This window comes from Numenius arquata, chromosome 2 (assembly GCF_964106895.1).
Source record: "Numenius arquata chromosome 2, bNumArq3.hap1.1, whole genome shotgun sequence".
Classification (NCBI taxonomy): domain Eukaryota; kingdom Metazoa; phylum Chordata; class Aves; order Charadriiformes; family Scolopacidae; genus Numenius; species Numenius arquata.
The window spans coordinates 118,658,641-118,685,768 of record NC_133577.1 but is presented as its reverse complement, the minus strand read 5'-3'; the positions used below and the strand labels follow the sequence as shown (position 1 = coordinate 118,685,768).

General features: G+C 38.8%; 2 protein-coding genes across 5 annotated transcripts in view; one reads left to right on the top strand and one right to left on the bottom strand.

The window, feature by feature from the left end:
- The window catches only part of ARMC10 (armadillo repeat containing 10), a 10,671-nt gene extending 6,116 nt beyond the window's left edge, over positions 1 to 4,555 (top strand). Inside the window, exon 6 of one of the 2 annotated variants that reach the window (XM_074163545.1) lies at positions 1,259 to 4,555. In XM_074163545.1, the coding sequence (XP_074019646.1) occupies positions 1,259 to 1,513 (255 nt within the window). In that variant the 3' untranslated portion in view covers positions 1,514 to 4,555. The remainder of the gene's footprint in view (positions 1 to 1,258) is intronic. The other variant, XM_074163537.1, reaches the window with a different exon arrangement.
- Positions 4,555 to 27,128, bottom strand: NAPEPLD (N-acyl phosphatidylethanolamine phospholipase D). Of its 3 annotated transcripts, XM_074163527.1 has the most exons (6): positions 26,917 to 26,986; positions 14,731 to 15,043; positions 8,378 to 8,696; positions 8,050 to 8,140; positions 6,892 to 7,006; positions 4,563 to 5,697 (listed from the first exon to the last, which is right to left on the bottom strand). In XM_074163527.1, exons 1-6 carry the CDS (start codon positions 26,979 to 26,981, stop codon positions 5,572 to 5,574), a joined length of 1,029 nt encoding a protein of 342 aa, XP_074019628.1. In that variant the 5' UTR covers positions 26,982 to 26,986; the 3' UTR covers positions 4,563 to 5,571. The 3 variants fall into 3 exon arrangements, 2 of the variants coding, with proteins under 2 accessions (XP_074019617.1, XP_074019628.1); XR_012463643.1 differs by having other exon boundaries at positions 4,555 to 5,697; positions 7,752 to 8,696; positions 26,917 to 27,120; XM_074163516.1 differs by having other exon boundaries at positions 4,560 to 5,697; positions 8,050 to 8,696; positions 26,917 to 27,128.

Sequence of the window (27,128 nt, the reverse complement as noted above, 5' to 3'; positions counted from 1 at the left end):
TGGTGCCTCAACCAATTCCCTGGGCAGCCCATTCCAATGCTTAATAACCCTTTCAGTGTAAAAATTTTTCCTAATATCCAATCTGAACCTCCCCTGGCGCAACTTGAGGCCATTTCCTCTTGTCCTATCACCTGTGACTTGGGAGAAGAGACTGACCCCCGCCTTTTTACAACCTCCTTTCAGGTAGTTGTAGAGAGTGAGAAGGTCTCACTCTCAGCCTCCTCTTCTCCAGGCAGAACAACCCCAGCTCCCTCAGCCTCTCCTCATAAGACTTACTCTCCAGACCCCTCACCAGCTTCGTTGCCCTTCTCACCTTCCCTTTCCACCAAAGTAGTAGTACTATGAACTTTTGTGTGTAATATATATAAGGTACCCTGATAAGTTTCAAAAACAAACGCAAAGCCTCATTTCCGGACATGCAGTCAGTATAGAGATTGAAGACCAGGTACAAACATCAAATACAACCAGTACTGTAAATGATCCTTCTCAGCAGCTGTTTCTATAGCTAACACACTGTACCTGAGACAACCCAATTCCACTGAAATCCCCACCCCTTTACTCAAACACAGCTGTAAAACTGTCTCTAAGCACTGTGAGTGAACTTTCCCTGCACATTTACTTATTTCTTTGTAGAGGACTTTATCTGACATTTGCTATTGCTGGCCCTGGTGCACAGGTTTATTTCAGTCGTATCCTTTCCTCACACCAAAACAGGGTCAGTGAAATGCTGCTGCCTCCTCCTGCCCCTCCCAAAAGTAAGTTTCTTAAAACATGCAGCGGCTTTTATTTCTGCCACGACCAAAGCTGGTCTAGATACTACCGGCTTTTCATTATTAAAACAAGAGTAAGGTAACTAAATAATTCAGTTCTCTGTTAAAAGTGTATCCTTTTCTCATTTATCAGATGTGCTAACATAAAAACATTCAGATCACTGCAGAGGGCAAAAGCAACATTATTGAGAAGGAAAGCAGACCCTCTCTTCCAAATGGGAATTTTCCAGACAGCCGCATTTTGGACACTGAAAGCAGAGAGCATTTATTAGCCTGTGAAGCACAGCCCAGTCTTTTCTAAAGCAGAAATGTGTGTGCTGTGCAAGTTTCTGGCATGCTTTCACAGCATATAGAGCTCAGGTATTTCATAGGGTTTCTGGTTTAGATGGCTTAGGTGCAGGGTTTTTTTCCCGTTTTTTCAAAGCTAGATTTAGTTACATATTCTTATTGATGTTGATTAAGTATGGATTATTTCTTGAATATCCTAGGTGCCATCGTTGCTGTTACTTTTTGACAACCGTATAAACAGAGATATTCTGCTTAGAGCCCTGGCATTTGCAGCAAACTTGAAAAAGAATGTGAACAATGAAGATGGCACCGTTACTCAGGACCAATACAGCAAAGATTCAGTTTTCTTTACACTCTGCAGGGACTGCGCCCCATTCGCTCAGAAACTGGCATCTTTGTTACATCACCCTGATACAGAAGTGAAAGAGCAAGTTGTGAGAATATTAACACAATAGTGATTTTTTTTAAAAAAAAAAGACTGACTTGATGAAAATATCTAATCTTAGGAATGCTGTGCTAAAAAAAAACCAAAACAAAACAAAACAAAAAGCCAACAATAAAACAACCAAAAAATACTGAATAATACCATATTACTAGGCACAAATCAGAGGATGCAATGTATTTAATATAGAGCATAACAGATTTTTTTTTCCTTTTTTACGAGCAAGATAAAAGCAATAGCTTAATTAGCACTGAGAAATCACTGTACAGCTGGTACATGTACATAAAGGGGGAGGAATAGTTTAAAAAGTGAAAACTTTCATATGTATGATGAACATTTTAAATGTATGAGTAAAGTGAATTGAAATATTCTTCCTAATGTTTTGTTTCCTTAAATATTTACAGCTATTGAATAACTACTTCTGTAGAATGGTACATTAAAGATTTAGCAATTTGAGATTAGGCATTTACATTTTATTAATCTGATATCTGCTAAATGGCTGCAGGCACATCTTCAAAAATATTAGATAAAAACAATACCAGTTGGCTTCCTACAAAATTAGTATTCTCAGTGAAAACTGCATCTTAAAGTTATCCAGCCTGTGTTTTTTCACCTTACATTCTCATATGCTTAGTACATCCATTCCATTTAGCCAAACTGCAGTGCATTTAGCCACAAGCATGCAAGGTTTCTACACTTGAAAAAAAAAAAAAATCAAAAGGATTTTATCTTGTTTTAAAATTGTGACTTTAAGAAAAACACACATATTTTTCAAAATATTTTATTATGAGTCAAAGACTACCTGCAGCTACCATTCAACATTCTTATCTTTATAGAAGTCTACAAGAGCAGTGTCATAGCCATTTTTATAAAAGGTTCCTGTTCTGTAGCAGCCCTCGATCCCACTTTCCTCAGAGAGCTTTACTGCTTTTTCTCTGCAACTGGAACATCATTGGAATAAATGCTTCTGTTGAGTTACCCCCCATAAAATTTTAGTCATCAATCCAGCCTTAACGCAAAATGCAGTGGAACACATATAAACATCATTGTAAAAGAACCTGAAGGAACTTTCACTGATGAATATAAACCACTTCATACTAAAACACGACTGCTAAATCTTCCTGAACGCTGCATCATAGAGAAAGTTAAAAAATGTCAGGTGTAAAGGCTAGAAACAAGTTTCCACCTTGTACCATTTTTAAGAGACCTTTATTATCTAAACTGTTACCAGATGCTTCATCTTTCTAAGTTAATATACCCGCTCTGCTCTTCATAAAATACTACGCTCTTCTGTTTCTGTAATTCAATAGATGTTTTATTTCTATTTGGTAGGTGACTTTGCAAATAGCTAAAACTGCAAGAAAAATGTGACCTTGAAAATCCAAGATGTCTATGCCCTGATCAATACAGGGGTAAAGCTACATGTATCTAATTTATCTATATAGGTGGTTTTAAGTCACCAGGAGTACACTTAAGGCAGAAATAGAAGTTGGCGTGATTCCCAGTCAGAACCCTGACAAGGGCTGCATTGACAGTGAACTTCCATTTCTCCTTCCCACTGCCCCAAAAACATTGCTCATTTTGTAATAAGTGAGTTATGTTACAATCATTTAATGTTTTGCTACTATTTGTAGATTTAATTTTTTTTTTCTGCTTTTGTATTTAACAAAGAAAACCAAAGGCTAGGTCAGACACTAAGAATTTACCAATTCCACCTTCCTCTCCTGACAAGAGCTTAGATCAGTCTGTTCTAGGTATGTCTGATAATGTATGTGTTTTCTTAAGCTCAGCAGCAGAGATGTCTAGATGTTCCTCTCCATGTTCTTCAATCTCAAAATAAGTTTTTCAAATAGCATCTTTTTTGCAATTAAAGTTCATCTCTTATCCTTTGCTTTGATAGGTGACAGAAAACAGTGACCATTGTCCCCTTTTCTAAAAATGCATGAAAATGTGTTACAGTGTTGTCTCAGTCTTACTTTTCTGGTCTAGAAAGGCCTATTTTTAAATGGTTTCTCCATAGACCAGTGCTACTGAGATGTTTGAAATCATGCAAGGTGCTCCAAAGTGTCTTCACGCAAGCATGTCTAATTTTTTTTATCCCACACCCCAGACTCAATCTTATCAGCACCAAGCAAAGTGTAACTGTTGCTGTTCTACATACAAATGCTGCAAATTAATAGATCCAAACATAAGCAATTACTGACCTTTAGTCTCTGACCCTTGAAGTCAGTACTCCTCTGCTACATGGCTGCTTATCTAGGTGCTCGGTATCTTAGTTTCAGTCTTTCTCTGAAGTACGGGATTTTACAGAATAGTCTATTGATGATTTTGAAAACTCTAAAAAGCCAAACCAACTTCAATTTTAAGCACATCCTTCAAAGTACTCACAACATCCTGCAGCCTGGTCTCCTCCGCGATGTTATGAACACACAATATGCATTATTGTTATCCGACTCGTTATTCAAGCTACTGTGTAAATATGAGGCCCAATAGAGATGTCATCTGAAATGCCCTCCCAAAATCAACACTGAAAGACTGAGAGTAGTTTTAAACCAGTTTTGAACAAATTCTGGTGAATACCTCTAGACCCTACTGGAATTACCTTTTCAAATAAAGAAATCTTGATATTTGTCAAATATGAGTCCCACCAAAGGAATATAAGCTACTTTTTCGTACATGTAAGTGTCATCTGTTCCAGAACCCTTCCTCAGCCTGAACTTGGACAAACTGATCTTTGCCTCCTTGTGCTGTTCCTTGGTGGTATTAAGATCTATAAGACTTCTAGGACTTTCTGATACAAAATTTTAAAAGATAACTGTCAACAGTTAAAAGATTGCTTGTTTGCTCCTAGCATGAAAACTCATTAGCTGGTTTTAATTAGTTGCCAGAAGTTCGTGTCTTTAAATTGTAGGGAAATAATGTGTCTTTTTTTTTTTTTACTATTTATCTTCATGGAGTATGAACATAAAATGTAATGCACAGCAAGAGCAAAAAAAAAAAACCACATATCCCATAGACCAAAACAAATCATGAACAAAAAAATGATTTGCCAATGAATTATGAAGGAGAATAACAACCCTTTTTATTGGCAACAGTAGGCTTTAATTAGGCTGTAAATTAGCATGGCAATTTGATACAGATACATTTAGCCAAGTTTTACAATACTGAACAATGTTGTAATCTCTCATTCAACTTTAAAATTATAGGGAAGCTATAAGAAAAAAATACCACAGCCCTTGCTTAAGACTTTTCACTTAAAAAACCAACAAACAAACAAACAACCCACCCCCCTTAATAACAGGCTGAGTCAATGCAAAGGCAAGCGCCATTAAGGGATTCTTCCATTCCATGTACTGCATTTGACAAGAAAGTCGTAGACGCATTCAGGCCTAACTTAAAAATATTGACAAAACAATGAAAGTTTGCAGATACTCTGGCCAGCAGTAAGTTTTACACGAGTGATGCAATATTAAATTATCTCTCTCTTTAAAAGGCACGTTTCTTTAGATCGGTGTAAAATTCAGCTTTTGTGGTTCAATATATGAAAATGTAGAAGCCTAACTATTTTACTGCCCTTGTGCTTTAACAACACAGCTGTATTGGAAGACTCCACCCCACAAAACATACAGTGAAGCTATCGAGGTCCAGGGTATAACCCGAAGATTAATGACTAACAAGTGGGAGATGACATTCTAACAATGACTAATTCAAGTCAGCCATTAACTCTAAGAATATGTCCCGTGCTGAGGTTATTATTGCTGGTGTAGGTAAGATGAAGAGTTTTTAAAAAAAAACAATAATTGATCAGTGGTGTACATCAGAGTTGAAACCACAAGTTAATCCCAGACAATACCATATATATTAGCCAATTTTTAGATCATCTCTCAAAATTCATAAACAGCATAACTAGTAAAATTTTATCATGAAATTGGTATGCAAGTTTTAGTTCTGAAACTGACAAACCTGCCATCTAAAAATCCAATTCACTCCAAAAAATCTACATCATATTAATCTTTGTAACATCAGTTGCTTGTTCAAATCAAACCAGGCTTAAAAGGAACTGCTGTTTCATTATTCAAACCCATCATTTGTGCTCAAGTCCCGCGATTCTCCGTGGTTTAAGACAAAGAAGTCTTCTTTTTTCAAGCCATATCTTTCAAGAGCTTCATTCAGTCTAACTGGAGGATCCAAGTAATACTGAAAAATAAGAATAATATGAGGGGAAAATATACCATTGCAGCATTTGGGGGAAAGAAAGAATATCACTGCTCTAAACAAGAAATGGTCTCCGTTTTAGACATTACCTAAAAAAGGATGAGGGTGGGTGCATATTTGTCAAATGAAAATTTTTGGTTTCATTTTCAGTTTTTAAATGATAAGAATGCTGATAACAGTAACTAGAGTAACTAGTAAGGCACAACCTATCATCCAAAACTCAGCCTCCTTCAACGTATTGAACTAGACCCCTTAGAAGCAGAAATAGGGTGAGGAGAAGGGTTAGCAGCTCAGCAGATGGCGCTTTCTCTCGTCTAGTAAAACAAAGTTGTCACTTTTACTGTTTAAAAACTAGTGCAGTTTCAATGAGGTCCCCTTTAAGGTACTTCAACGCATTTGTTACATTTCAGAAAAGGCATCATCGGGGAGGAATTGGCCATTGTTTTGTGCTTCTAAAATGTTATATCCAAGTTAAAGAGAACATGATGTAGCAGGTGAACATAGCTAATGGCATCAGGACTGAGTGGTGCAACTGATGCAAAGATAAAGCTGAAAACCAGCTACCAGACAAAGTGTGTCAAAGTACATGTAGCTACTTCCCTTTCACTGCATTTTTAGTCACTGTTAAGGTACCTGAGTAACCTCCTTATTAGGACTGGGAACTTGGCAGGTGGGGTGGGAGGAGGAAGAACGAAAAAAAAAAAATAATCAGCAACTCAGAATAACCCAGTTTTTCATATTCTTGCTGGTATTTAACTATTAATCAACTATCAAAGATACTATTTAATTTATTTACTAGACAGATTAATAAATACTGTATTGACCTACAAGCACACAATTCTTTCTGTCTCCAAGTGATGCACTGCTGAGTTCACTTTTATTATTGCATACGTGTCCCTACCTTTCATGTTCTGCAGCTTTTGTATATCGGAAGTCCTCCACGTTTCTTTCAATAACTCTGTACTTTCAAATCAATCTTAACAATGGAAATATTTTATGTAATTGGTTCTGGAAAGCTAAGCATTGTTTTTAACTGTAGTACATAACTTTTCACTCCTACAAAGTTTACATGTTAAGTATACATTCACAGATAGCTAGGTTAAACTGCAAAAGCAAAGCTTCATTAATGACTGTGTGCTCAGGAAACCTGAACTCATGTATAGTGTTGACATTTACCTCATTTGCTAAAGCAAAGGTCCCCCAATGAATGGCTACAGACTTCTTTGCTTGAACGTCAATATGAATTCTTACTGCTTCTTCAGGATCCACATGCTGGTATTTCATAAACCACCTACCAAAACACAAAGTAAATGGTTTTGTGTCACCTAATTCAGTGCAAGATTTCTTCTTTACTTTCATTGGATAAGGTGCAAAGAATCTTAATAAATAAATAAATAAAATACGCTCACCTAATAAAAAAAGAAATATGGAGCACCTGTGTCTGAACAACATACAGAACACTCAAAATCAACAAGCTGGAATATACCAGTATACCCACAAAACAGCAGTTCCTGTATTTCAGTCCTATTTTCAAACTTGTTTTTTTCTTATCTATATTTTTAATAGTATAAGGATGTATTACTGGTGCCTTGAGGCATTAAGGCCATAGATTTAAATCCATCCCTGAAAAAATGTTGTGTGCACTAAAAAGTGCATGCTTCAGAAGACAGCCTAAGGGAACATGTGGCAAAGCAGAAGAGAGAACCTGGCAATTCTTGAAAGATACTGGATTTTTACCACATTATTCTGATTCCTATCTTCCTTCCCCAGCGTATACATGCTCTGCTTCCAGCATTATATGAGTGCTATCATCTAAAAGTTTAGATACCCTGTCATAAGCAGGATACAGATGCTTAAACAAACGGAACTTTCACACTCTATAAAGGATTCATCTTTATCTCCAGATAAGTTGCAAGAACAGCGTAAGGACTGAAGCAAGAGAGAAATGCTGCAAATTGCATGCATCTAAACAGGCTGGATTAAGTGATGCTACTTAGAAGAATAAGCCACAAAGTAATTCCAGATTTTTACTCAACATTTTTCATGGAAGAAAGTCAGCTGATTCATCCTTCCTGTGCTTAAGACTGAAGAAAAAAAAATGCTCCAAGAACACCACACATACACAGGCAACCATCCTAGACATCGCAGCTCCATCGCCCAACTGCCTGCTTTTTTTTCTGCCGTTCAGCAACTTCTGTCTTTTGCCTCTATATTCTATTGTAAAATCTTGATAATGAGCGTGCCTCTTAATATGAGTTTTCACTTCTGGGTGTATTTGGTTGTCATCAGTATATAATTTCATTTAGGTATTTTGATCAAACTTGATTTTCATACCTTGGCTCATAAGCTCCAATGGGGATGGCTGCAAGATCAAAAGGTCCAAACCTTTTACCTATCTGTTCAAAAGCAACACAATATCCAGTATCTCCTGAAAAGAAAAACCTATTCCAAGGTCCCAAGACAGACCAGCTGCCCCAAAGAACCTTGTTATCATCTGTCGCAGTCCGTTTGCACCAATGTTGAGAAGGGGTGAAGACAAAAGTTACCGCATCATGACCGGGGACGCAGTTCTCTTCCCACCAATCCAGTTCAATCACGTTCTCACAACCGCATCTCTGCATCCAGTCCAAGAGCCCCAGAGGCACAAACCAGCGCAGCTCACTCCCAAAGCGTTGATTTAAACTCGTTACGGTGTTGTAGTCCAAATGATCGTAATGGGTGTGGCTGATCATGACTGCGTCTATTTTGGGGAGCTGCTCTACTGTGCACGGAGGTCCTCGGAAGCGCTTGGGACCCATCAGCTGAGTAGGGGAAGCTCGCTGGCTGAAGATGGGGTCAGTAAGAAATATAAGTTCATCCATTTCCACCATAACTGAGGCATGTCCCAACCATGTGACTCGCATACCAGTTCCTGTCTTCCCAGCAAGTTCCGGCTTTTGAACAAAGTAAGGTTTTAACACTGGAAGCTCTTTATCCAGTTCCTAGCAGAAAAGAACACAATATGCATGAGAGATTTCACAAGGTACTTGACCACGGAACAAAAACTGCATACAAGGCACAAATCATTACAGTCAAGACTTGCATTTTGTTTATATTTTTAGGTAAACAGAGAACTGCAACACAAAACAGATGCCTTTTTAATCACCATTTTCCCAGCTAATTTCCCCTCCCAATTTAATTTTAAGTTTTTGTAACATTTTCACTTCTCTGTCAAGAGAGAGAAGGCAGAACTCGAGAGTAACCCACCAGGCCAGGAGACCTGATCATAGAAAAAGAGAATCTGAAAGCATTGCAGTGAAAGCACTGCAAGGCACTAACGACATTCTAGGAAAGGCTTTGCAATTGGTTGGCCTTCCCAACCTGGAAAAGTGTGTGTGTGTGTATGTGTATATACACACACACACACATACGTGTATATACACACACATGCACACGCTGTTACTGTAACAAATGCTCAAATTTAGCTTGTGCAATTAAATGATGCATCCCCTAAGTCCTACCACAAATAAGTCAGAAACCCAGGGATGAAAGAGAATGCAATGTTCCCAACAGCATTCCGCAAAAGCTCTGTTCTATTAGTGTTTAACAGATGCTCTCTCTCCATTAGGTACAGAAGCAGCACATTAAGGTTAACCTCACTTGGCAAACATTAGCTTTTACCATTCTCTCTTTCCATCCTGCCAATAATTCAGTGAACATTCGTAAAACACAAATGAAAACTCAGATCTCATTTTTAAGACGGTCCTTTAGGCACTTAGCTATGATTCTCAGGTTGTTTTATTGAAGCCTTCTAGGTAATTAAAGTTTAATTATTACTGAATAAATCACTGTATGATCTCCCTGTATGTTCAGGATACAGTCCTGTGAATTACTTAAATCAACCTAAAACCATACTCCTGTGTACAAAGTTATGGAAACCTTCCCCCGTCTGCCCTGTTGTTCCAGCCTCAATGCTTATACAGTTCCGACTCAAGTGTGGCAGGTCAGACAACTGACCCAGTTGGACATTAATCCAGAGGAGGAAAACAGACAGCTTTCAGCTCGATCGGCTTCCAAATTTGACTCTATGTTCAGCCTCGAGAGGACAATTGGCACAAAAGAAGCCATGGCTGTACATTATCTACCAAAACTCATCATCAAACCACTGCTCATTCTCTCATTTTGAACGGGAGTTATGTTCTTCACTGCAGTTTGGTTGAGATGCTTATGCAGCTATATTTCTAATAAATAAAGGTTTTCCTATTAAAAAACCCAACCAAACAAAAAGTCATCTCAGGGCTCCTGACCAGCATGGCCAAGGCTCTCCTCACAAACAGTTCTGCTAGGCACCTTCTACAGACTCCTGACCCTCTTCTCTCCCTGGTAATCACGGATGTCTCAGCATGTCTGGTTCCTAGTCCGAGTCTCCCCATCAAGGCTGCTGCTCTCATTCTCTAGGTCCAAGGCAGCAAATTAATGCTATCGGGGAGCTTATTCAGAGCTAACCTCTCGCTCCCTTAAAAGCCCAGCTGATGCTGTGACAGTTTAGGAGCCCAGGATTTCCCTTGCTAAATCAGTCCTGACAGCTTCAGGGAAGTTACTTTCTCCACAATATTTTATTGATTTGGAGGGCATATGTTGGGAAAAAACAAACACAACACCCCTCATTTCCCTGCAATCCTACTGTAAGTAATGAAATATTAATGAAATTGCTTTCTCTCAGAGCTAAAGGACAAAACATGTCTACTGAAGAAGTTTCATTACTGTCTCCAGGCATGAGAAGTACATAACCTTCTACAAAGCTGAATATAAGGTTATTACAATACAATCACTTAATTCATACAAGAAAAAACAAAGCGTGAGTATTAGACCGAGATAAACTGCTGCTTCTCCAAGAAAGAAACATCCATCTCCATTTCATTCTAAGTACAAGGGGACAATCGACAGGAGAAATCTGAACCACAAAGCGTAATATTGTGACGCTTCAATTAAAAGAGTGGAAGATCCACAAAACTAACATAACACTCAAAAATGGAAATTAGGACAACCCACCCAATTACATGTGGTTAAGTCAACAATCAAGGAAATTAAACTCAGATATGGAATGTAATAATTAATTGTCATAATGCAATTTAGGTCAGTAAGTACTTCTTTATCGAAAACATTCTTTTGAAGTAGTTTTTAAAGGGAGACTACAAATCATGTCTAAATGAATCCACTTTTTTTTGCTGAAATTTGACACAAACTAGTTTTCAAAATTAGTGTCATGCAATATTAACAGACTATACTAAATGGATTAAGAACCAGATAATTGGCAGATGTGAACAAAGAATTCCTAACTGGGACTTAAACATATTGTAATGGTTTTGACTGGGATAGAGTTAATTTTCTTCCTAGTAGCTCAATATGGTGCCATGTTTTGGATTTATGACTAAACCAGCGTTGATAACAGAGGATATGTTAGCTATTGCTGAGCAGTACCGACACAGCATCAAAGCCAGTAGAGGCTAGGGGTGCTGGGAAGCTGGGGGGACCCAGGTGGGACAGCTGACCCCAACTCACCAGAGGGATATCCCATACCATATGACATCACACTCAGTATATAAAGCTGGGGGAAGGAGGAGAAAGGGGGAGTCGTTCGGAGTGATGGTGTTTGTCTTCCCAAGTAACCTTTACGCATGATGGAGCCCTGCTTTCCTGGAAATGGCTCAACACCTGCCCGCTGGTGAGAAGTAGTGAATGAATTCCTTGGTTTGCTTTGTTTGTTGTTTTACCTGTTAAACTGTCTTTGTCTCAACCCACGAGTTTTCACACTTTTGCCCTTCTGATTCTCTCCTCCATCCCGCTGTGGAGGGAGGGAGCGAGCGGCTGCACGGGACTGAGCTGCCTGCTGGGGTTAAACCACAACACATCTGCACTATTAAAGGCTTTAAGGGATGTCACCGGGACTGACACTATTAAATATTTTGAACAGCTGACTTAAAGGTAAAACTAATGACTCTAAAAGGCACTTGTAAAGGACACACAGGCAGGAAGATTGATAAATAAAGGGTAGCACAGTTCAAACGATAAGTATCCTAACCTATTTAAATGAAATTCTGTGAAGAAAAAATTCATGGCAAATCAAGATCAAAAAGGTAGTGTAACTTGGAAAGCACAGACTCTGTATGAGATCTACAGGTTTGTCATACACGGCTTCTGATCCAAATCAGTGATTCTTTGGGGGATGAGATCAGAAATCAGGCATTGTTTTGAGCTATCATAGTAAATCACACAGGGGGTTTGGGGGTTTCTGTGGGGTTTTTTTGTGTTTTAATATTTTACAAAAGTACACTAAAATCCCCAAAATTACCTTTTAGAGCAATAAGACTCGTTACTCAATTCATAAAATTTCAAACTAAAACACAATTTCTGTTGGCGGTATATGTCATATGGAATTCTTAAAACTCATACAACAGGATAATGAACAAAATACACAATCTTATGGAACCTTTATCCTGCTATAGTACATTTCGTTCTCTGTCAGACTAAGCAGAAACACATTAATAATACTGAAGAATTAGAACAGATCTTTGAAATGTGGCATTAATGTCAAATCAGCTCCCAACAGAAGCAAAACGTGTCTAATACTGTCTTATCCTCATCACTGGAGTAATACAAAAATTCCTCCTGCTGTGCCCCTTCCCCCCTCCCACGTTCTCTTTCCTTCCTAATGCAAAGCAAGAAGAAACACATGACGGGCTTTGGTAAGACTACTTAATTAGCTTAGGATTTTTGGCGCTTAGTGCATACTGGAATACCACTGGATTTCACAGAAATGAGAACAAACTAAATCGTTGATCCAACAACTAATAATTAAGATACTCCCAACAGCACTGAAAAAAGTTATTAATAAAGCCTGCAATGAAAATACAAGAAGTCTATGCATTCTGGAAAATTATATAGGCTTGTTTTGAAGGCATGATTATAATACATATAGCTTTCACACAGTGAAATACATATCCTAGGTAATATGCTGCCTTTTTTTTTTTTTTTAACATATGCAAAGCACTTGGTACAGATAAACTGAACCTGCCCAGCATAGCAGGGTATCACTATGCACACTCGAATGTGGAAACTGAAGTAGGAGTCTGCTCGAAGGACACGCTATCTACCAGTGCTAAATAAAGTATGGAGCTCTTAGTTTGAATTTTGAACAAGCTCAGAAGTGCTTTACAGGTTCATTTAGGTGTGGATCAAACACAGCTGGAACAAACATCGAAACGGCTGAGCACTCAAAAAGTGCATTTCATTGACCCCTATCTAGGTTTTTCTATTTCTGGTTTGCTTTACCGAGCTCCTAAATAATTGCAGGCACTTAATTAAAAAATTTCATATGCAAAGCAATAAAATTAGTCCAAAATGAATCCCAACTGGGTCAGAGACACAGCTTTACAACTGTCAATCTACAGTGTAGATTTCTCTGTAATCATCCTTTATTGCAGGGATAATTTGTAAATTAAAGGGGAGTGCTGCAGTTCTCCACTGGCATCAGAGAGCTGTATATTCTGCAGTCTGTAGTATACCTTAGCACTGTCTTCTACGTACTTCAGTCACTAACCAGGTTTGTGACTGGTGCTGGCAAGATACAAAGCCTATCGTACACATGGGGAACGGGGCAGCAGTCAAAGGCAATTAAAAACGCTGAGGAGTGAATTTTACAGAACTGTGGCCTAAGTACCACACTGCAGCACACTGCTGAGGAAGCTGTACACACCGAGGCACAACCGCCGTTACTGTTACAAGGTGCAGATAATGCCTAGAAGCAGGACACCAAATTTAAAACAATAAATTGTCAGAAGGGATCCCAAGACCGAAATATATTTGCTGTGCTGCTTTCTGAAGTCAAATTACTATTATTATAGAACAATTACAGCCAAGATTATTTCTCCTTTAAACACGATCTTTGCCACATATCCTTAGAGAAATCCCCAAACCTCTGACCATCATGTGTTAATAAGTAACACGGCTTTCCTGTCCATAAAGCTGATCAAATTCCTTCCTTCACAGATAATTCAAGTAAGATAAAAATGAAAAGTGTAAGCTCTTTGCTAAATACAGGCTGTGAGATTCATAGCTTATGCATGCCTTCTTGGATGCTTAAAAGCATTATTAAAACCTATTTGTTCAAAAACGCTTTTCCTGGTCGCACACCCTTCAGCACAGCTTTTCTGAAGTGCAGTCAACGCGCCAGAAAATACACGAAGTAATCCTAACTGTCAGAACTGCAGCCATTGTGACACTCGTCATGGGCACAGAGATAACCTGTGGCTTTCCAGTATCCATTACTCTTCATGGAAAAGAAGCTTCTCTCAGAGGTTGCTTCCCCCACCTCCTTCTTTATATTCAATATCTGGCAGAAACAATACACCAAGAACAAATAATGGTGTTTCCCAGTAAACTGGTACTATACCTTTATTATTTCAGTACAAATACTTGCTCAGCTTAGTTTTAACATATGCCTTTTTTTCCTCCTGGTGTACTGAGGTGGAGAAACATAAGATTTGCACGCACTTCCATAAGTAAATGACTGCAACTATTTAGTACATTTTTATGAAAATATATAACATATGAAGTAAATGGTAGTCTGGAAAAAAAAGGCAAAATTTTTAAAATGAGATGTGCCACAGCTATTTCATGCAATATGAATGATGTCAGTAGTATGCTTCATAAGGCAACACCTATTAAAAAGGAAAGAGAGTAACTCTAATTTATGATTGAAGTAGGAGGCCATTTTTGTTGTTTTTGTAAATATAAACCGAGCTAGACAAATCAAAGGGCATGGAACTAACAGAAAGGAGAAAAAAATTAAATAGGCAGAAAGTATCAACCCACCTTTTGAAAATAATAAAGTGATAATAAAAATTAGAAAAACAACAGTTAGAAAAGTCTCCAAAAGACGCCTAGTAAGTATTGGTTAGAAACCATCCTATTTTATTGATTAGAGCAGAGGTAAAAGGAATTTAAATTAAGAACAGAAAACATGCAAGTATTTACCTGCTTTGAGCATGGCACATTGCTGTTATTTTTTTCCATGAGGGACCATTTCAAAACATTTGGCAAGGTTGGTGATTTCCATGTTGGCCATGGGTTGACAAATCTCCCATCTTTGCCTCTCTTTGATTTAGTTACATCCTCTTCTAATCTGTAGTCCAGCCTGAAGCTTTTCCTGGATGCTCTGGAAGAATCACTGCCCCTGGAACCTCGACCCGAATTCTGACGTTTCCTCACTGCTTCTTTAGGGTACTGGTTACCTGCAGTCAAAGGCTGCTCTTCATCCGTGTTCTTATCCATCTCTTTTTGAGGAGAACTAAAATAGATTTTAAATTAATCAATCTTTTCTTGGACTAACATCAACATTCATATGACTGAATGTTCTCACACACATCAGAAACAAGCCTGCCCTTCTCGTTTTATGATCTACTGTATTTTTTCCTCAACAAAATATGCTTTTAAAACAGTTGCTATGACACAAAAGACTTCAAAAACATGCTGTGGCAAGTAGATATGAGATCTCTTTGTAGTTCAGGCAGAATTTTACTCCCTGGTATGCACAGCCTCAGATACTAACACTATTATCTACCAACTGCAAGAGCGAGGGGGAAGGGTTCCTTAATTTACATTTGGAAGAATAATAAGTTCCTCCTGAAACTTATGACATTTAGTGCCTGATGTAATGCAATCCTGCTAAGCTGTCCAAGAGACACTGGAACTATACAGTACCTTAGGATTTGCCTATATAGTGACTTTGTTTTGTAGTAAGAGCAGCAGCTTCATGTAGCATTAATAAACTCATTACTCCTACCAACAAGAAACAGATACACGCAGAAGTCAGAACACAAAAGGCATTTGGTCTTATTTCCTATTTTGTCCAAAATGAAGGAAAAGCTTAGTGTAATAACAGTAAAAGTAACTGTTTCAGATACGATTTTGGTATGCATTGAATGCACTCGTGAAAGGCCACAGAAAATTGGAACATCTCAAATAAATCATGGCTGCAATGCCTGTTCTTAATTCCATTGTGAAATAAAAAAAAAACAAAAAAACAAACAAACAAAAAAAACCCAACCAAACAAAAAAACAAAACCTGAGAAAAACTTGTATCTGTAAAGTCACAATTCTGGCACATTTCTTAGCAAACTGCAAACTCTGTAGACAGAGTCTCTTACTACAAACCTAACAAAGTGTTAGGAATTTAGGAATACGGAGTCCTCTTGATCTCATTATATCCAAAGTAAAAAAACCAAATATCCTTATTTTATTTTAAAAGTTGCTGAAGCGATTCAGTTGAAGCTAAATGCTTCAGTTTCTATATTTACTTTCACCATTTTAGTTTAAAGTAAATATACTGTTCTGACAGTTTTTTTTAAGAAAAATGGGTTGCTATTTTAAAGAGTGCACAACTTTCTGGTACTTACAAACTCTACCTGATAAAAACTAGAAGGTGACTAGTAACGAACAGACAGCATGATATAATACTTAGATGCAGGAATAATTTTTAATAAAAAATTGTGAAGTTTGTCCCCTAGATAACTCTCCATCACATGTTTTAGCCTACCTACTATTTCATTAACTCAGATACTCCAGCTTTAGCTGTATGCTCATATGAGAAGCACTGCGCCAATGTACCAAAGTCACTCCACTCAAACATCGTTTTCAGAGAACAGTATTAAAGCCCACAGTTTTCTTAGAAAACACGTAACTCACTGTGCCCTTCATAAGTTCGTGATTACAGGGAAAAAGAAATATATTGTCACTGCAACATTACAGCTAAAATTTTATACACATAGAAGAAGAGGAAGAAGAACTGGACCCAAATGCATTTGCTGGTGATGCTCCAACTGCAAACACAGAGCCCGCCCCTGCTATTTCAGCAGCAACCAATTACTAAACAGAAAGTGTGGTGTCAGATGCAAAGATATGACAATTGATAAATATTGTGAAATTTTCTTAACAAAATAACCATTATTTTGCCATACAGTAGAGAAAATACCAACACAGGACAATTCACTTCTGATAAAGAGGCATAAACAACGTTCAGGAAAACATTGCTGACAGAATTTTTGATAAGTAGTACCCTTGGTCACAATCTTGCTTTAATGTAATTGCTTTGGGCTCTAGTTTCCCCATGGTTTTATTGACACCATTCCATTTATTTATTTTCTATTTAGCAATAAGATACCACATCTGCATCACAATTTTAATTTAGCTGTTGATACTCCTAGGCTTTTTTCTCTATTCCACTAAACATTTACTGGAATCAGCCTTCAATGGAACAGCCACCCAACTTGCTCTACACCATTTTAAGCAGACAGAAATGGTAAAAAAAAAAAAAAGAAAAAAAGAATCAGTGCCACAAAAAGGCAGACAGAATACCCAAAAAATGTTAGTGGATATTTTAACTGTCACTTTAACTTAAGAGCGTTTGGGTTTTTTGTGGCATTCCTCAAAGAGCATTTTCAATGCCAAGTCAGCCTATTAATTTAGCAAAGCACACAGACACAGCATAAAACATCTGCTCTTCTAGAAAGCATCATGAAAACAAATCACAAAAGTTTAATCAGATAGGTATTTAATCCCAGGAAATTCTTCTGTTAACATCTCAGATGTCTGATTTTTAAATATATATAACTACTGTAATTATTGTTCCTACAAGACTTTTTATATTAGAGACTGGAGTGCCTAAGGTTTTATTTTTAAGCTTCTGTTTATCTATTCATTCATCTCTAAAATAGGCGAATTTGACTTTTGCTTAAATTTTCATATAAACCTTTGATCTTATTCTGAAAGTATAAACCTCTGGGGGAAGCAGGGATCAACTATGCTGATTAAACAAAGACAATGCCAAAACATTTAAGTCACTGCAGGTATCTGTCTGCCAACATATTTTCCACATGATGCACATACATTACTTTCATTAGTATTCCATAAGCAACTGAAGGGATAAAAGACCTCAGTGCTCACAGAATACTTTAAGCCCTTTTACATGCATAAGAAAGGGACACATTTACAAACAATTAACTGACAAAGTATTCCTGATGAACTGTAGATTCCTTTGAAGTATCAATCTTGCCAGTTCATTTCCGTTTCATTTAAATTGGCAAAATATATCCTAGAATATTCATGCAATACAGTAAAAGAAATCTAGTTTTTCTAATTAAAAAAAAAGAAAAAAGTAGATGATAATTTCTTGAAAGCCGGGAATCACTAGCTTAAAATAAAACTCAGCCAGTTATTAATCCATGGAGATTCTTACCCTTTTGCAAAAGAAAGTTTCTACAGACAAGATTTGCCACGTATATTTTATATATTAGAAAATACCCAATCAGAAATGAGCTGATTTTTCATCTAGCTTTCTTGAATTCTTCCCCTCAAAAAAAAAAAAAAAAAAAAATTTGGCACTTGAGAAATAAATTTAAGCACTGGATAGACACCAAAATAAAACTGAGTAGAGTTTTTTTCACTTGGGAGGGGCAGGGGGAAGGGGTCATGTCCTTGGTGACTAATTGTTATTCTAAGGTTCCACGAGAAATCTTCTGTTTTCCACACTTTTAAGCAAAGAGAAGCACTATTCTACTTAAAAGCAATAAACTGCTTTCTTAATAAATGGAACTCATCCTTCAAGATGAGGCAAGTTCCCCCCCAAACAATGGCAAGTGGATTGCCACCTTTTCTAAGTGGGGCTCAGGCAAGATGCAACGCAACCACCTTCTCTGTGCTCAGAGATGCTTTACTGTTTCAACTGCATTCAGAAAAGGAAATGGACCCAGACATAGAAACCACTAAAGGAGACCATTGGTCATCCTAAACCCACAAGGCCATAAGGTACTCTAGACAGAGGGGAAGAACACCACTGTCTGAGGAATAAAATGAAGCCTAACATGAATCAAAATTCAGAGCTCACATAACTGGTTTTCCTGCACAAATACTAAGGGGGTCCTAGTAATCCACAAAGCAAGAAAGAAGTTGTAGATCAGGCAGGACATGTCATGGAAAACCCATGTCTTGTGTCCCAGTAAACAAGCTTACCCCTGTAAACGGGATACAGCCCTTAGGACAACAGGTTTGGGGTCAATTATTTATTTTAGCATTGTTTATGTAACTGCAAACTTGGATACAAATATTTTGTCTTTAAGTCTTCTGTTTATTTAGCAAAATAATTAACAGTTTAACAAAACATTTTAATGCTTTCTCTTTCTGTTCCAAAAGAAGGTTGGAAACGATATGTTAACATTACAAGAAGCATTCTGACATTAAAATTTTTCTTTTAATTGGTCTTTTAAGCACAGTAGAGCTTCAAGCCAAATAATTTTAACTTTATTTGAAGAAGAAATGCACCAACATGAAATCTACTCTGTGAGTCTTCACCTTTTCCACCCAGTCTCCTCTAACATTCACTACTCCATAACTGAAATGGATGTAGTTCCCCCTACTAAGCACACAGCCATGCACAGACACACGACTAACTGTGAAGTCTGCCAGAACAGATTTCTCCTTCTTTTCTACACAGAAATGTGGTCCTTATTTAACAAATCCCTAAGCCAGAAAGTTTAAGAAAGAGTTACTATGAAGTAACTCAGGTTTACTGGAACCCAGCATCCACAAAACTTTATGCTCACCTTGCAAACATTCCACAGCTTTCCAAGTAGCCTTTATTTCCTCTATTTTTGAAGCAATAAGTTTGGTTCATTCCTGATCACTGTCTCTCTGTATAGACTACATCCAGAACTGGGCTGCACTACACATCACCTAAAAGGGACAGCACACAATTCCTAGCACACTCGATTGGTTTGTGCTTCATCATGCCACTGTAGCCTTACCAGAGCAAGAATCTGGGCTTTCTGCAAGCCACATACTGCTACACAACTCGGAAGTTTTCTTTCCACATGCATGTTTTTTATGACTGCAAAATGCACACTTTAAGGTAAGGAATTTGCAAACACTAGGGAGCCTATAATTTCTTAAAAAAAGTCTCCCGCATGCTCAACTATCAAACGAATGCCAGCTAAGTTTTGGCTGTGCTTTTATTTTTCCTTCAGGTCTGAAATTGTCTGCTTTAATTAGTGAACAGTTTGAGACTGGAAAATTCTGAATGCATTTAAACTTTTATTGTGCAGTACTTTAGGCTGTTTGTCATACCAATGTAGACTTACGAAAGTAAGAACCTGAGCTTTCTGCAAACCATATACTGCTACACAACTTGGAAGTTTTCCCTCACTATATATTTTTTCTTTTTATGACTGCAACAGCAATTATTCCAGACACTCTTGGTCTTCGGATTTCACACAAAGATCTCTCAAGATTGCAACTAGCTGATCTATAAACACTTTATTATTTGAGATTTCCCATTAGAAGTTACTGGCAAGAACAAGCATTGCAGAAATTTTCATTCAAATTATTTGATATTTTAACGGCCAGCTTGGGATTCTGCGTGATGGCCTATTTCCATATTTTCCAAACATCCAAAAATCTATGCTAGTACAGCCTTCTTTCGTTCTTGGATGTACCCATTTCATACCACAGCTACAGGCTGCCAGACCAGTTCTTCTCTGTTCTCAACAGATCTGTAAGTACACGGCCTCTACAGCGATCTTGTGTACTGTTGAAGAAAGATGAATAACTGACTTGATAACAGAAATAGCTCTCTCCATAACAACCTCATAGAATTAGGGTGAATCCTTTACCGTTCTTACCTAGTTTTGAGGTTCAAGAGTAAAACAAAACAAAGTTTTATTTAGACAAAACAGAAAAAAATTTTAGTTACAAATGAAACAAATGTAAAGCATCTATCCATGGTCAGCTCTTAGGCACATTCTTACAACAGGCATATTACTTAAGCAGCCACCACCATGAGTCAATCCATTTCTGCCCCCAGGCTTGCCAAAACAAACATTTGTGCCCACGTGGTGAATTAGTTCAAAAAACTGATCTAGCTGATAGTCACTTCTTACCTTCCCATCCCCTAGAGAAGCGCTTCATTTTCACCTGCATCACTGTGTAACCATGAGAGTGTTTATACCAACAAACTGGCCAGGACAGGGAAGGGTGAGAACAGGAATATAGTGTTGTAAACAAAAGCTACTTACGCCAGCGCTGCTATAAAAAAAAAAAAAAACAACAAGCCAACCCTAATTAATTAAATACCCTCCATTTAGAATTCACTCAATGTAGCTCAGTTGCAGACACCACTAAGTTAGGTTCAACAATTCCCCCTACTCTTAATATGTTTCATTTTCCATTTATTCCCTACCCAAGGTTTCACATTTAGTACTGATGCTGCTTAAACTCTGGCTGCCTCCTCTGACAGTGATGTTTCATATTACAACCGAGCAAATTTAATAGTTACCTACCACCCAAAAGGCAGCCCACTCCCGTTACTACACATTCTGACCTCTACTTCCCTGGTGTTCATTAGGGGAACTAAACCAACAGAAAGTTATTCATAGCCATTACAAATGCCTATCAGCTACACCCTTATATGCCTCTGGATACAAATGCAAATAGTCTTTAAAGTCAGGTCCATCAGTAGTACCTGGAGCCAGTTATTTCTCAACCCTGGATTAAATCTGATCAGCACTGTATGAACTGCATAAAGATGCCTCTTCCTGGAACTGGCACAATACATAACTATTTTCCCTTTGTTTCCAGGTGCCCCAGCTTACTGTCCCTGTCTAATATGAGCACTTTGTAGTCCCTGAGCATGTTTATGAACTATATTCAATATTATAGAAGTTTCCTGTTACATGCACACTCTGTTTAGGTTATGATCCCTGTTATGACAGTTGCAGTCATAGAATCATAGAAAGGTTAGAGTTGGAAGGGACCTTAAAGATCATCAAGTTCCAACCCCTGTGCCATGGGCAGGGACACCTCCCACTAGAGCAGGTTGCTCAAAGCCCCATCCAGCCTGGCCTTAAACATTTCCAGGGATGGGGCATCCACAACTTTTCCAGGCAACCTGTTGCAGTGTCTTACCCCCCTCACATTAAAGAATTTCTTTGTGGTATCCAATCTAAGTCTCCCCTCTTCCAATTTAAAACCGTTACCCCTTGTCTTGTCACTACACTTCCTGACAAAGAGTCCCTCTCCGGCTCTCCTGTAGGCTCCCTTCAGATATTGGAAGGCTGCTATGAGGTGTCCCTGGAGCCTTCTCTTCTCCAGGCTGAACAACCCCAGCTCTCTCAGCCTGTCTTTATAGGAGAGGTGCTCCATCCCTCTCATCATCTTTGTGGCCCTCTGCTGGACCCACTCCAACAGGTCCATGTCCTTTCTATATTGAGGACTCCAGAGCTGGACACAGTATTTCAGGTGGAGTCTCACAAGCGCAGAGTAGAGGGGTAGAATCACCATGCGTACTAACAGAGGTGACAGACCCACTAGCCAGTTTCTTTAGCTATACAGGCCTATAAGTTACTTCCCTCATCTTTTACTGCAGTCTTGAATCAAAGTATCCAAAATTTGGTATGCGGCCATCACATTTAAAAGAGCAGCCCAGACTCTCATTATGGTTAAGCACAAGAGCAGTGTAATTCTGTGCTATTGCTGAAGCAATCACCAAAGGAAAGGAGAAGTCAATTTTCCCTACACCAGAACAGAAAGTGCTTTACCTTGCTCTCCCTAAGCAACTAATTTCATATGACTACTTAATGTATAGGGAGGAATGTTGAAAACACAAGAGCTGCAATTAAAGTTTTCTTACCTGCTCTGCAAGACTCAGGCTGACAACATGCAGGAGCAAGGCTTGTGCATTACAGCTGTGTTATGGTACGAAGACAATAACCGGATCACAGACCAAATGCAGACAAGTTTTAAAAACAACAGAAAAATAAGAGAATAAGAGAAGACTGCACAGGCGCACCGCTGGGCAGATAAAGCCTGCATTCCAACAGCAACAATAATCTCCATGGATGGCCCTTCGCACTTGCACAGAATTTCAAGAAAGCTTTTCCAAAAGAGCAAACACGAAACTTGTACCAACCCAGCTGCGGGATCTGGACCCCAACTTTAGTGTTCTGGCACCAGCTCCACTGCTATAAATATTTATGCAAATGAGTAGTTCATTAGTTCCAATTGGTCTGCTGGTGACTAGAGTTAATAACAGAGGCAAACCTTTCCAGGATGGGGCTCACTGTTAAAAAAAAAACAACCAAACTTTAAAGTTTAGCATTTATAAACACACTTTAGCCACTCCCATGCGTTACCAGCCTATGCATCTTAGGTTTAGTATTTTAAGTTATTATGCAATGCTGAAGTTGTTAGCACAGTTGGGTTTTTTTTAACTAAAATGAAGTTTTAAAACATTACAAGCTTGCACTCTGTCCCAAGGGTAAAGGTTTCCCATCTAACATCTTATGTCAATTAGACATGACTAAAAATAAACACTACTACACATAATGAAACTAAGGTTCCACTTGAACATACTATGGTAGAAATCTGATTTCCTTTGTAGCACATGGCCATAAAGGCAAAGTAAGAACTGTTTCCGTAAAAGTGAACAGAAATCACATTAAAACCTTGATCCATAGGATCCACATGGCAAAGCAGGATCTGAAGCAGTTCATTTATAATCAACTCTGGCACTTTTATGTCTGCAACTCTGCAATTGCTATCTCCACCTCATTTACTAAGGCTTTTAATTTTCTTTTTCCTTTTCTCTCCATGCCAGAAAGGAACAAACTCTTATGCAAACTTTCTCTAGACTCACACTGAAAATAATCTTTTAAAACCCTATAAAACCTCAGTTGTCCAGGAAGTGCAGCAACGCCCAAGCACTAAAATGGATTTTATTTTTAAGTTAATACACAGTCATACAATTCTGTTTATACACATATTTAAATGCTTGTCTATTTGACTCCCTCTCTTCAGTTCAAATTCCAATCACATAGGACCCAATGTCATTTCTCTGCAATATAAAAATATTTCCCTAAATTCTCTCTAAATCTACTTACATTTCAACATAAGTTCAACTTTTGCTTGTCCCAATAACATTCTCTCTCTCCCTCTGTCTGTATATGTATAAACAAACACCCTATAGATGTATGGATTTTATAGAACTATTTGTAACATTTGACTACAAATTTATCAAAATCCAAAGAAATCATTTCCAGGTCAGTTAAGAAAAGGAAATTAGAAATTTTCAACAATTTCTTTGTTGAAAAAATATCTTTTTCTTGAATGCAACTGCTCAAAGACCATCTTTCACATGAGTTAAGCTAGAAGGCCCTCAGCCTTTCCAAATATAAAAGTTTTGAATCTCCAAAACTTCACACCGGAAAGCCAGAAAGCATACGCAATACAGCATCCTTATGGTTCTTTAACTGGCCACAGCTGAAACTGAAATACCGCCATTAAAAGACATTTCAAGTGACAGAACATCAGACAGAGCAAAACACAAATACCCAATGAAACTGGAAACATCATAACACATTAACATTTTTCTTGACACCCCTTTTTCCTTTGTATAACCAGCCTTCTACTCTATCCCCACAACTCTGGATTATGATGTTTCTTCATGTACTCTAAATGAAATGCAAAGTGCTTTGGTTGTTACTCAACAACAAAAGTGTTAATATTAAAAGTGGTTTGTTTTGTTTTGTTTTTTTTCCTTATGGAAGAGTCAAGGCACATTTCCAACACAAATGTGAACCATCTACTAATTCTTGAGGCACCATCCTAAATATGTAGGTGGTTTAAGGAGACAAAGTGTTTCATTTAAGCTCACCTAAATAAACACAGGTAAACAACTTGTTATTGCCACAGTCTCATTACCAGAACAGCTGAACCTCAATGAAATCCTCCCTCAAAACCCAGTCCACAGCATAGGAGATTTCAGCCTAAACAACTGAAACTATTTCCAAACATTATAAGCAATAAAAACTGAAATCTTATCACAAGCCTTACTCAGCAGACAGTAGCATTACCAGCTCCAACCATGGTAACAGGTCTTACACAAGAAAAATATATTGATATGCATCTTGATTTATATTCTTACCACTTGACTTTTCACTCACGCAACATTTTATCAAACCTTGTTTTTCACAGTAGGGATACAATGGCAGGAAAGTGTTTTCATAGTGTCACTTGGTAATGCCCAGTTCTCCTTGCTGACCAGCTTCGTAAGGTTTACGTGCTTAGGCACAGTTGTATGCTATTCAAACCCACATAGTCCCTTCTTTAAACAGCTGCTAAATACTAAGATATTACATGCAAACAGTAAATAACAAGTAACTTCTTTCACAAATTTTCTAAGAGTATTCAAACCAAATGCAACATCTGGTTTACAGAAAAATTCTTTTTACTTAAAGCTGCGTTTAGACACAAGATGACCAAGTGATTTACCATGGTCCTGCCTCTGAGTGTATTAGAAGTAGGACCCTGATTACAGTGCTAGCCAGCATACTGCAAGCTACATGCTTGAAGCAATTGAATTAAAAAAATAAAATAAAATGAGATCAGGAAGGGATTTATAGATGTGACCAAAGGAAAAGAGCAATTTCACAGCAGGTATTACATATAAAGGCACTAATTAATATGGCAGCATTTCCGTTTTTCTCATCACAGACAAAATGATTGCCTTCCCATTTGCAGAAAAGAATTTAAAAGTTATTTCCGAATGGAGAATTAGCAGTTTTGGTTCAGTCTAGAGCTTATAAAGGCTGAGGAAATAGCAGATTTCTGCTGAGCTAATTCCTCAAATCTACTTAGTTAATACAAGTGAATATAATAATAATAATGGATTGCTTCCTTTCAAAAGAGGCTGCAGATCTCTTCTGACTTGGGCCATGCTGAAGCCAAATTAACTGTTACTTGCATTTGAACAATTTCACTGTCATGTCTTACTTCCTCCTCTCCTGAACACGTCCTCTCCAACAGAGCGAGTGAATCAGACAGGGCTTTCCAGTCTCCAGGTAGTCAAAGTTCCCATTATCGTTTTATAATAGGCATTGCAATTCCAGATAATTTGGGTATTTCTAAAGCAACTGTTGCAATAATTCTTGCATTAATAAGGTAAACGTCTTACTTTTTCTTCTTGTATTCCTGAAAGTTTTACCCAGAAATGAATCAGGCTTCCTATTTTATTAAGAGATAAAGCAGCTACTATGAATTTTAAAAAGTAAAATAAAAATAAAATAAAAGATACAGGACTATTTTCAAGAAAACAGAACAGAAAACAGAAGTAATTGTCCTGTAACTACATTTAATTTTTTACATCACTTTAGTCCCTCTTGTTTGAAAAATAAAGAAAAAATACGTAAGTACAAATAGTACTTTCCTTTAAAACTAAAAACTTGCTTCATAGTCGCCATTTAGCAAATAGAGGAGTAAGAAATCATAATCATCACTAGAGAAAAATATTTCTGCTGAAGTTTATCATGGATTTAACCGCGTGCCGTCAAGACATTCAGAAAATACTTTCCCTAAATCCTTACTAGAGATAATTGCCGATCACTGAGATTATTTGACTGAACTAATTACGTTAAACGACTTCGTTAATATCTTCCACTTCGCACCGTACAACGCAGGAAAAACGCTGGCGATAAACATCGGTTCGCGTCTCCTCTTCGAAGGAAAACACTCGCTAAACCGTCAGTTCCATGGAGGGCATTTTTTGGAGGCGATTACATAACCCGCTTCTCCGGGGGCCACCGCAGCGCCTTTCCCCGTCCGTTCCCGGCAAACGGCAGCACCTCCGCGGGGGAGGCACGACTTCTTCCTCCGGGATTTCCTTCCCCCCGCCGGGAAGGGATGTCCCCGTCCCAAGCGTGTCTGCAGCGGGCGCTGGTGGCGGTCTGTCACCGACCCCGCCGGCAGCCGGCACCCACCACCCACCCTCAGGGGCCGGGACAGCGCAGGGGACCGCCGGATCGGGCGGCTCCTCCCCGGCCCCTCGCCACCTCGCCCACCCCTAACTTTTCCGAGCTCTCTCCCCGCTTCCCGCCGCGGCCCAGGCCGGTCCCCCCCGCCGCACTCACCCGGCGGGACCCCGGTAGCGTGTATCGAGCCCCGCTCGGAGCAGGTGCGCGGCGCTGCCCCGGCTCCCCTTCCCCCGGCCGCTGTCAGAGCCGGCGGGTCGGCCAGGTGCCTCTCCTCCGGGCGGGCACCAACCGCTCAGCCGGGCTCGGTCCCTCCCTGCCCACAGGAAGGCGCGGGGGCAGCGACCCCCGCCCCCGGAGAGCCGCTCACCTCCCGGGCTGCCGCTGCTGCTGCCGCCCCTGAGGAGTCTCGTCCTCCTCCTCCTCCTCCTCCATGGTGCCGCCCCACCCCCTCCGCGGCGGCTCCGCGGCTCTCCAGCAGGAGCCGTTGAACGGCTGCGGCCTCCCACACGACCAGCCGGCCGCCGAGGGCAGCGCGGCCAGCTGCAGGCAGCAGCTCCACAGCGCCCTGCTCCGCATCAT

Bases quoted from the DNA above. Each gene is read 5' to 3' on its own strand.
- NAPEPLD (XM_074163516.1), bottom strand. From the start codon at position 27,128: ATGATGCGGAGCAGGGCGCTGTGGAGCTGCTGCCTGCAGCTGGCCGCG. The intron at 8,697-14,730 runs GTAAATACTTGC...CTTTTCTGCTAG, and splicing joins ATGTGCCATGCTCAAAGCAG to GAACTGGATAAAGAGCTTCC. The intron at 7,007-8,049 runs GTATGAAAATCA...GTGTTTTGGTAG, and splicing joins ATTGGAGCTTATGAGCCAAG to GTGGTTTATGAAATACCAGC.